We start from the raw sequence: 10,351 nt of genomic DNA on the forward strand, positions 1-10,351 counted from the left end.
TAACTTTATCTAACTAAAGTCTGTTAACATAATGCTAACATGTAATGCAAAACACCATATTACAGGACTTGAGATAAGATGGGGACCTTCCTGTAGAGCCCGGTGCTGCCCGGCATGTTGTGGCACAATGTTTGTATAACATTGAAGGCACACAACTGTAAATTCAGACTTTCCTGTATACTGTAAAAACCCATAAAAAAAGGATCTTTTAAAAATGTGCGTTATAACAGCGACACAAATGATGAACTGCAATATAGCGGGGGTTTACAGTATTGCTTTTATGTACACCACATTTTTTGCTTTTGTGTATAATGCTGAGTGTAACTGGGTACACAGTCAGCTCGCTTAACTAATAAAGGAGACTCATTGTTCTAACAAGCTCTACATAATTTCTTCCTCAGGACATCTTCAAACAGGCAACAGAGGACCGCCTGACAAGTGCGAAGGAGCTGCCATACTTTGAGGGAGACTTCTGGCCCAACGTACTGGAGGAGAGCATCAAGGAGCTGGAGCAGGAGGAGGAGGAGAGGAAGAGGGAGGAGAACAGTACCTGCAATGAGAGTACTGATGTAAGCGTGGGTCATATGATACAACCCAGTTCCAGTCAAGTTGGGATGTTGTGTTAAATATAAATAAAAACAAGCAAGACAATGCCATCCACATTCTGCACGTGTTCCAACAGCATGGCTTCGTAGTAAAAGAGTGCAGGTACTAGACTGGCCTGCCTGCAGTCCAGACCTGTCTCCCATTGAAAATGTGTGGCGCATTATGAAGCGTAAAATACGACAACGGAGACCCCAGACTGTTGAACAGCTGAAGCTGTACATCAAGCAAGAATGGGAAAGAATTCCACCTACAAAGCTTCAACAATTAGTGTCCTCAGTTCCAAAATGTTTATTGAATGTTGTTCAAAGAAAAGGTGATGTAACACAGTGGTAAACATGACAATGTCCCAGCTGTCCCAGTTAATTATTATTTGCTAAAAACAATAGTTTATTAGTTTGAACATGAAATATCTTGTCTACATTCACTATGAGCCAACTCATTTGTTTGTTTGTTTTGTTGTACTGATTAGTACTGAAATTGACTTTCAAATGTTCCCAGGCCACAAAAGGAGACAGCAAGAATGCCAAAAAGAAGAACAATAAAAAGACGAGCAAGAACAAGAGCAGCTTGAGCCGTGCCAACAAGAAGAAGCCAGGGATGCCCAACGTGTCCAATGACCTTTCCCAGAAACTCTATGCCACCATGGAGAAACATAAGGAGGTTTGCGATTCTCATTTGATTTTGGCAGCACCCGCTTGTTCTCTTAACCAATTACAGACAACAATTAATATGTACTCACATTGTAGTTTTTAGATAAAGCAGTACAGTGTAATAAGCGGTAATACAAGTCCTGAAATTCTGCCTTTGCTTAGACATGATTGACTCGTATAAATAAGAACAATAGGATGACTTTGTCATTTTATTACAAAATATATGTTAAACGATAAACGTGAGGCATGCTCCACACTTTGGAGCAATGCATTAGAATTCAAATCACGTTGGAAGTAATCTTTTGTGTCTTATTACAGCATCTTTTTTATTATCACCTGTCTACTGACAGAGAATACCGTATTTTCCGCACTATAAGGCGCATTTAAAAGTCTTTAATTTCCCCAAAAATCGACGGTGCGCCTTTTAGCCCGGTACGCCTTATGTGTGCACTGAGTTCCAAAATCTGTAAAAATGTTGTTGTGCGATTTTGGCTTCATTGACTGCCGGACCATTTCCCGCTGACATAGGGACATAATACGTACACTACGTACGCTGGCACCGATAAAACAATTAGAGAACATTACGTAAAGCTACGTACAGTTACGTATGCTTACCTCCGCCACGCATCCGGTAGGTATATTGTACTACCGGTATGCCGCAACAACATTTGTTTGGCTAAGGACCCCCGAAAATGGCATCGGCGAAGAGACGTGCTTACGAGGAGCGAATCAAACTACAGGCTATCAGTTACGCTGTTGTAAATGGGAATAGAGCAACCGCGAGAGAATTCAAAATCCATGAATCTATGGTTCGGAAGTGGAGGGAGCAGGAGAATGAACTGCGCCAAGTTAAGAAGACAAAAGAGAGTTTCCGCGGGAACAAGGCGAGGTGGCCAGAGTTGGAAGACCAACTTGAACAATGGATTCTTGAACAAAGAACAGCATCTCTACACTCACCATTCGACTGAAGGCAATAACAATAGCACAAGACATGAAGATCGAACACTTTCAAGGAGGTCCATCTTGGTGCTTTCGTTTTATGAAAAGGCGCCATCTCGTCATCCGCGCAAGGACTACCGTGGCGCAGCAACTGCCAGCGGATTGGAAAGAAAAGATGACCATCTTCCGCACTTACTGCAGCAACAAGATTACCGACAGAAAGATCCAGCCCAACCACATCACCAACATGGATGAGCTCTCTCTCACTTTTGACATCCCCGTGAACCATAATGTGAAGAAAAAGGGGACTAGCTCGGTATCCATACGCACCACGGGGCATGAGAAGTCGGCTTTTACTGTTGTTCTTGGTTGCCACGGTAATGGACAGAAACTACCACATATGGTCATTTTTAAGAGGAAGACGCTGCCAAAAGAAAAGTTTCCCGCGGGAGTCATTATTAAGGCCAATCAAAAGGGCTGGATGGACGAGGAGAAAATGAGAGCGTGTCTGAGAGAGGTGTATGTGAGAGACCGGATGTTTTTTTCAATGCATCACTGTCTCTGTTGATCTGCGACTCCATGCGTGCCCATATCACCGCTACTGTGAAAAACCAAGTGAAGCAAATTAATTCGGAGCTTGCTATCATTCCGTGAGGATTAACAAAAGAACTCCAACTGCTGGATATTGGTGAAAACAGGGCGTTCAAAGTGAAGTTGCGAGCGGCATGGGAGCGATGGATGAGAGATGGTGAACACACCTTGACTAAGACTGGGAGGCAGCGCCGGGCGAGTTACGCCACCATATTAGTTACGGCGAGTTACGCCACCATATGTGAATGGATCGTGGATGCCTTGGCTAAGATATCTGCTTTGACTGTTGTCCGAGCTTCCCCGAAAGCCAGCATCATTGCCGAACAGACCCCGGCAACGAGACTGACTCAGACGATGACGAGAGGGAACCCCGGCATGTTTGATGGCGAAATTGCCCAGCTGTTCAATTCAGATACAAAAGATGAGGACTTCGATGGATTTGTGACAAAAGATTGATTAAAAAAAAAAAAAGAGTGTATTTTTAAATGCGTAGGAGAATAAAGTTCAACCAAACTCACTGTTTTGCTTCCGTTACCTTGTTTTAGCATGTGCCGAATAATACCGGTGCGCCTTATGTATGGCTTAAGTACAGAAATAGACCCTGTAATTGAGACTGCACCTTACAATCCGGTGCGCCTTATGGTGCGGAAAAATATGCTACATGAATCGCTTGGGGTTCTTTATATTTCTTCCCGATATAATCTGGTTCTGTCCTTTGGTGTAAGGTCTTCTTTGTCATCCGACTCATCGCTGGCCCCACCGCCAACTCGCTGCCCCCCATCACTGACCCTGACCCCCTAATGGCCTGTGACCTGATGGATGGCCGGGACGCCTTCCTGACGTTGGCGAGGGACAAGCACCTGGAGTTCAGCTCTCTCAGGAGGTCCATGTGGAGTTCCATGTGTATGTTGGTGGAGCTCCATAATCAGAGCCAGGACCGTTTTGTCTACACTTGCAATGAGTGTAAACATCATGTGGAGACACGCTTCCACTGCACTGTTTGTGAGGTGAGAAATGGGACTAATGAAATCTTGAGATTTTTTTTTTTTTTCCCTTTTTCTTTTTCTTGAACTTGTCTAACGATTTAACCATTAGGGGTTTGGGAAACTTTACATATATAATGTTTGCATAACCTAGTTAAATGGTAAACTGTGACAAGACCCTTGTGAAATAGGACAAATACTTTGAGGGAGTGATGATTTAATGTGCCATTTGTGCATCCCTGTATCATTCGATCTTTCCATGTTTTTTTTTTTTTTTTAAACCATAATTTTTTTTAATTTATTTTCCAAAACAGTACAACAATAGAATAGAATAAAATAACTATTGTCACTGTCACAGGAACAATGAAAATCAGTTAGGCATCTCACAATTTACAACATTGAGGTAAAAAATGATAAGCACGCAATTATAAAAAAAGACAACAAACGCACAAGAGGCTCCTCTTCCAACAAATGGCTACAGTTCAACAATTTAAGCTTAAAAAGAAGGAGAGCACAGGTCAGTCATCGCTCTGTCCCCTTATTATAGCCATATTATTAACTTGAGTAATTAAGGGTGTCCATATGTTTTCAAGCCTGTTTGTCCTTTAGAATATAAATTATTATTTTTGTTGACCTTTTTTGTAATTTGTTTTTTAATGGAAGTGAAAAAGTGGCTGAGCTTTTCTCGTGCTTGTTACCAAACTATGTGTCGTGTAAATCTAACCAATTAAATATCCAGCCATTTTCCGAACAGCTTATCCTCACTAGGGTCTTGGGCATGCTGGAGCCTATCCCGGTTAACTCTGGGCAAGAGTACACCCTGAACTGGTCGGCAGCCAATCGCAGGGCATATATAGACAACCATTCACACACACATTCACACCTATGGGAGATTTAGACTCTTCAATTAACCTACCATGCATGTTTTTGGGATCTGGGAGGAAACCGGAGTACCCAGAGAAAACCCATGCAGGCACGGCTGGATTTGAACCTGGGTCCTCAGAACTGTGAGGCAGATGTGCTAACCAGTCGTCCACCATGATGCCCCTATTACATATTACAATTAAATTCCTGTGGCTTGTTTTTCCTTTTTGTGTATTTGAACTGAGCCTAAAATTGAAATATGAAAAATCGGGCGTTTTCTGTTTTTGATGTAGTTGTTGTTAGATGAATGAAAATATAACTAAAATCACTTTTTTTTTTTTTTTAATGCCAATTGAAAATGGAAAGAACGAATGATGCACAGATTCTTATTAACCCACATAAAGACTCGGGAATATTGTAACACCTCAATAAATCTTTTAGGTAGGAACTTGAATTCATCCTTCTGAAATTCTGGTAATCACATTACACTTTTTCATTCCCCCACCAGGACTATGACTTGTGCATCACCTGCTATAACATTAAAGGCCACGAGCACAAAATGGACAAATTGGGGCTTGGGCTGGATGATGACAGCAACAACCAGGCAGCGGCAGCTACCCAGAGTCCGGGAGACTCTCGCCGCCTGAGCATTCAGCGTTGCATCCAGTCGCTGGTCCACGCTTGCCAGTGCCGCAATGCCAACTGCTCGCTGCCATCGTGCCAGAAGATGAAGCGTGTTGTTCAGCACACCAAAAGCTGCAAACGCAAGACAAATGGCGGCTGTCCTATTTGCAAACAGCTCATCGCTCTGTGCTGCTATCATGCCAAACACTGTCAGGAGAACAAATGTCCCGTGCCGTTCTGCCTCAACATCAAGCAAAAGCTCCGGCAGCAGCAACTGCAACATCGGCTCCAACAGGCGCAGATGTTAAGAAGGCGGATGGCCAGCATGCAGAGGGTGGGACAGCCTGCTGGGGGTCAACCAGGAGGACCTGTCATGGGACTTCCGTCACCAGGCACAAATGGCATCACTGCACCCAGTACGCCGACATCTGTTGGAACTCAACCTGCAACTCCTCAGACACCGACGCAGACCGTGCCCTCGGTCCCTCAACAAGGATTGGGGACTGGCCCCGGACTTCAACAAGCTCCTCAACCAGGTGGGATGTCTGCGCAAGGTGGCATGCCTCCTCAGCAGCAACAGCTTCACCACCAGTTTCAGCAGATGCCAGGTGGAGGAGGCGGCACCGGAGGCATAATGAGCTCCCCTCAACATCAGCACCACATGCTCACGCAGGTGCAGCAACAGCAAAGTGGGCCAGGAACCAACCATCAACAACTCCACCAACACCCAAACAACATGCCAGCATTTGCCAGCAGGCCTCCCGGTTCCTCTCCAATCCACCAATCCCAAGGAAAACCTGTTCTCGGATCAGCGACGCCTCCTCGGCAACAACCCGGTTGCCCCGTCATGGCCGGTAACATCGGGGGCCAGCCTCCCAACCAACCGCAAGGCCAGCCCGCTCTTCCACAGCAGCAACAACCTTCTGGCCCTCCACCAGCTGCAGTTGAGATCGCAATGAAGATCCAGAGGGTGGCCGACGCCCAGAGGAAGATGGCCCTGCAGAGACAAGTGGCTGCAGGCCTGATGCCTCCTCACCCCCACCATCAACAAGGCCAAGGTCAACAGATGCCCTTGGGACACCCGGGGACTGGAGGGCCGGTTGGACCGCAGGGCTTGCCGCCGCAAAACCAAGCTGCAATGCAGTCCGCCCGGACCCACATGGAGCAGCATCAGAGTGCTCCAGCTGGGATGATGGTCGGCGCTGGTGGGGCCATGCTACATCAACAACAACAACAACAGCAGCAGCAGCAAGGCAACATTCCACAGGGCCAGATCCCATCTCAGGTTCAACTTCAACAGCAGAGGATGGGCGCTCCACTTCAAAACCCACAACAGCAGTGGACAGGCCAAGGGATGCCCCCCCAGCAGAGACAGGCCATGATGAACCAAATGGGCCATCATCAAGTTTTGATGGTAGCGCAACAGCAGCAGCAACAACAACAACAAATGCAGCAGCAACAAGCTCAGAGCCATAATGCCATGATGAATATGGCTCAACAACAGCAACAGCAGCCGCCAGGTGCCGCTGGTGGGGTGCTAGGAGGGGCTGGGCCCGGGGCCGCCGGCGTCCCAGGAGCCGGCGCAGGGGGCAACATCACCCAAGCGGCACTACAGGATCTTTTACGCACTCTTCGCTCGCCCAGCTCGCCGCTCCAGCAGCAACAAGTCCTCAACATCCTACGCTCCAACCCTCAACTAATGGCCGCTTTCATTAAACAGAGGGCCTCGAAGTACAAGGGCGGGGCAGGAGGTCCCGCACCCACTGGGGGGCCTGCCGGGAACGTCATTGCTGGAGGGGGGCCACAGGTGAACATGAGTGCGGCCGGCGCGGGCCAGTCGGGGATGCACATGGGGGGCCAGGGTGGGACAAACATCGCCACTATGGCCCAGCTACAGCAAGTGCAGCAGCAGCAGATGCAGCAGCAAATTCAACAGCAGCAGCAGCAGCAGTTGCAACAGCAGCAGCAGATGCAACAGCAGCAGAGACCAGTCCTTAGTGGTTTACAGCAGCAGCAAGTTGCAGCTCTCCAGCAGCAACAAGCCGCAGGAAGAGGTCTGCAGGGCCAGGGACCACAAATGGCAAATCTTAACAATCCCCAATTCAGAGAACTGCTCATGAGGAGACATCTGCAGCAGCAGCAGCAGCAGCAGCAGCAGCAGCAGCAGCAGCAATCACAACAGCATCAACAGCAAATGGGGGTCAACCACGGTCAGTGTCAGCAGCCCCAGCCCCCACAGGGCCAGGGTTACATGGGCCAGCCTGGGATGCAGCCACCCCCAGTGGGACAGGGCCCCCCAGGAGGTCCACCCCTCGGCCCTCAGCAGCCCGGGGGTCCCCCTAACCAGCAGGGTCCGAGTTACCCGGGCTCAGCCCAGCAACAGGCCACAGCCGCACTGCAGCAAAGGCTCCAGCAACAACACCAACACCACCTCCAGATGCAGCAGCAGAACGCCATGGCAGGCCTCCCCGGGGGGGATTCAGGGCCCGGCGGCGGGGGCAGCGTGGGACCCCCGCAGCCCCCCCAGGCCCCTCAGACCGGTCAAAACGGCCCCCCGCCTTCTCAGGCCCTGCTTCAACAGGCCCTCCACCAGAGGTTGCTTCACCAACAGCAACATCTCGCCACCGGAGGCTCGCCGGCACAGCACAGCAATCCCATGAGCCCCCAGCAGCCCCCCCAGATGGCCCAGTCCCCTCACCCTCACCTCCAGGGCCAGACGCTGCCCACCTCCCTGGCCAACCAGGTGCGCTCCCCCCAGCCCTCACCCAGACCCCAGTCCCAACCGCCACACTCCAGCCCGTCACCGCGCATGCAGCCCCAGCCGTCCCCTCACCACATATCTCCCCAGATGCAGACGGGATCCCCCCACCCGGCCCACCTGAACCAGCACCACCCAGGTATGGTGGTCCCGCAGCAGCCTTCGTCCCAGCAGCAGAACTCTATGGAACAGTTTGGCTCGGACCAGAGTGCCATGTTATCTCAGCTGAGTGGGATGGCGGGTCTCCATGGACAGGGGGGAAGCAGTCAGGACCCGCTGGGCCAGAACTTGAATCACAACCCTTTAGACATCATGTAGGAATTCTACTCAACGTGTCATGTTGAGCTGGGGGGGGAAAAAGCTCTGATTCTTCGCACAAACTGCACTCATCCAGGACAGTGTTATCTATCTTTATTATCTAGCCTTTCTTTATATATATATATATATATATATATATATATATATATATATATATACATATTAAATGTTATTTAAAATGTTTTCAATAAAGATACATTGAACTGAACTTCCTATGGGAGATGGACAATAAATCAAGCAGTCATTAAATAAAATAGAATAAATGAATTGTAAGTTATTGCTGTTTAATATATTTTTTGCCAATTGTGGACAAAGGGGAGGGGGGCTGTGTCGTGCCCCCGCGTCTTGCAGAATACAGTACATAAAAGGTAATATTTTTGGGAGGTATGTGATTTAGAGGGGGCAAATGCCTTTTTAAGCAACGTTTTTAAGTGTTCAAGAATTAAAGAGGAAGTGGAATAATGCAAATAACTTTTTTTTTTTTTTTTTAATGGATTGTTTCCCGCCATTCAGTCTGTTTTTGTTTTTTGCAGAGTGAAAATGCTATTATATTATTCATGTCAATCCAAACATGATGCATATCATCCTTTTAATGTTTGGGTTTGCTTTATTTATTATCTTCTTTTGGGGTGGGGGGCATTATGTAACTTGACTGCGCTACAGTTCCTATAGAAATCTATTTTTGTTATTGAGTGTTCAAATGGGGTTAGTGGATGTTTTTGGTTAACTTTTCATGTCTTTAGTTGTACGTGTGTGTTCCCGGGCGGGAAAAATTCCGATGTCAGTGTTTTCTTGCAGTTGTCACCAGTCTGCTGTGAGTTTGACATGTCGAGAGGACACGTTGTGATGTCTCGGCCAGCTTCTGTAAGGGACATCCGCCATGCTGGAAGGGAGAGTTCCCTCGCAAACATGCAGGCCCTCTCCCTCGAATGTGTGTGTACTCCTTCCTTAAAAGACACTTGTTCTGGAGCATGGGAGACTTGGGGAGGGGGGCTGCATACCTGTGTGCCTGTAATCTTTTGAGTACATCGGCTGGGATGTGAAACATGAGCGTGATGGGCTCCTTGTATTGTTTTTTTTTTTTTTTTTTTTTACAATTCTCCTGCTTGGATTAAAAGGAGAATATTGATCCAAATGAACTGTGTTGCACAGAAATGAGGAGAATGCAGGAGATATGAACAGTCATTCTCCATCTTTCTGCCTCTTCCCAGTTGCTGCTTCCCTTGGACTCCCCCCTCCCTGCTCACCTCTGCCAGGGGGAGAGTAGCGCTCCCCCAAAGTCCATTCTCTATCTTTCTGCTAAGACCTTTGGGAGTTTATTTAATATTTTTTACTGTACAAAGGAAAAACTGTGGACTTAAATACTGTTGTTTTTTTTATATATAATAAAATGAAAATGAACATTATTGATGTGACTAGTTGTGTATGAGTACCAAAAAGACAGATGTGAGAATTTGTAATCGTAATCATAACAAAATATTAATGCTACCATAAAGTCCACTTGACAGTTCAGCACACACACTTATTTAAATACATAATGTTCATAAGGATACTGTACATCTAATTTTAGCTTGACATTTGCTGTGAACTTAAAGAAATTCTGTGGGGACGTGTTAGTCAAGTTTGTCTTAGCATGGATAAAGCCTGCAGGATTGCAAACATTAAAAGATGAAAATTCATCACACAAAGGTACAGTATGTCCAAAGCAATGATGTGCCCAGGACTGTTAAGAACCCAAGGTCATCCACCCATTCCTTTTCATATTGCTTAGGGTTGCTGGTGGGCTGGACTTGGGGTACACCACTCTACACGTTTGCTGTCATTTCTGTCCTAGGTCCTCTTGACATCCTTGAAAATGAAGGCTTTTACACTCAATGATCACTTTTTTTTCATGAATTTCCTTTCAACAATAACAAAATTAGTATAGGGGCATTTTTGTAACAAAAGCAATGAAATCGTCATCCATCTACCCCCCATGTCCTTATTGTCAATTAGTGATGGTAGCGTCCTCTCATTTT

At 47.0% G+C, this 10,351-nt stretch overlaps 1 protein-coding gene across 8 annotated transcripts in view; it reads left to right on the top strand.

Annotated features, from left to right (window-relative positions):
• ep300b (E1A binding protein p300 b) overlaps positions 1–9,729 on the top strand; it is a 39,645-nt gene extending 29,916 nt beyond the window's left edge. For all 8 annotated transcript variants that reach the window (XM_061701612.1, XM_061701617.1, XM_061701618.1 and 5 more), the window contains 4 exons: positions 402–569; positions 1,105–1,266; positions 3,512–3,793; positions 5,142–9,729. In XM_061701612.1, coding sequence (XP_061557596.1) covers positions 402–569; positions 1,105–1,266; positions 3,512–3,793; positions 5,142–8,333 — 3,804 coding nt within the window. In that variant the 3' untranslated portion in view covers positions 8,334–9,729. The remainder of the gene's footprint in view (positions 1–401; positions 570–1,104; positions 1,267–3,511; positions 3,794–5,141) is intronic.
• The last annotated feature ends 622 nt before the right edge of the window (positions 9,730–10,351 follow it).

This window comes from Phycodurus eques, chromosome 16 (genome assembly GCF_024500275.1).
Source record: "Phycodurus eques isolate BA_2022a chromosome 16, UOR_Pequ_1.1, whole genome shotgun sequence".
In the NCBI taxonomy this organism is placed as follows: Eukaryota; Metazoa; Chordata; class Actinopteri; order Syngnathiformes; family Syngnathidae; genus Phycodurus; species Phycodurus eques.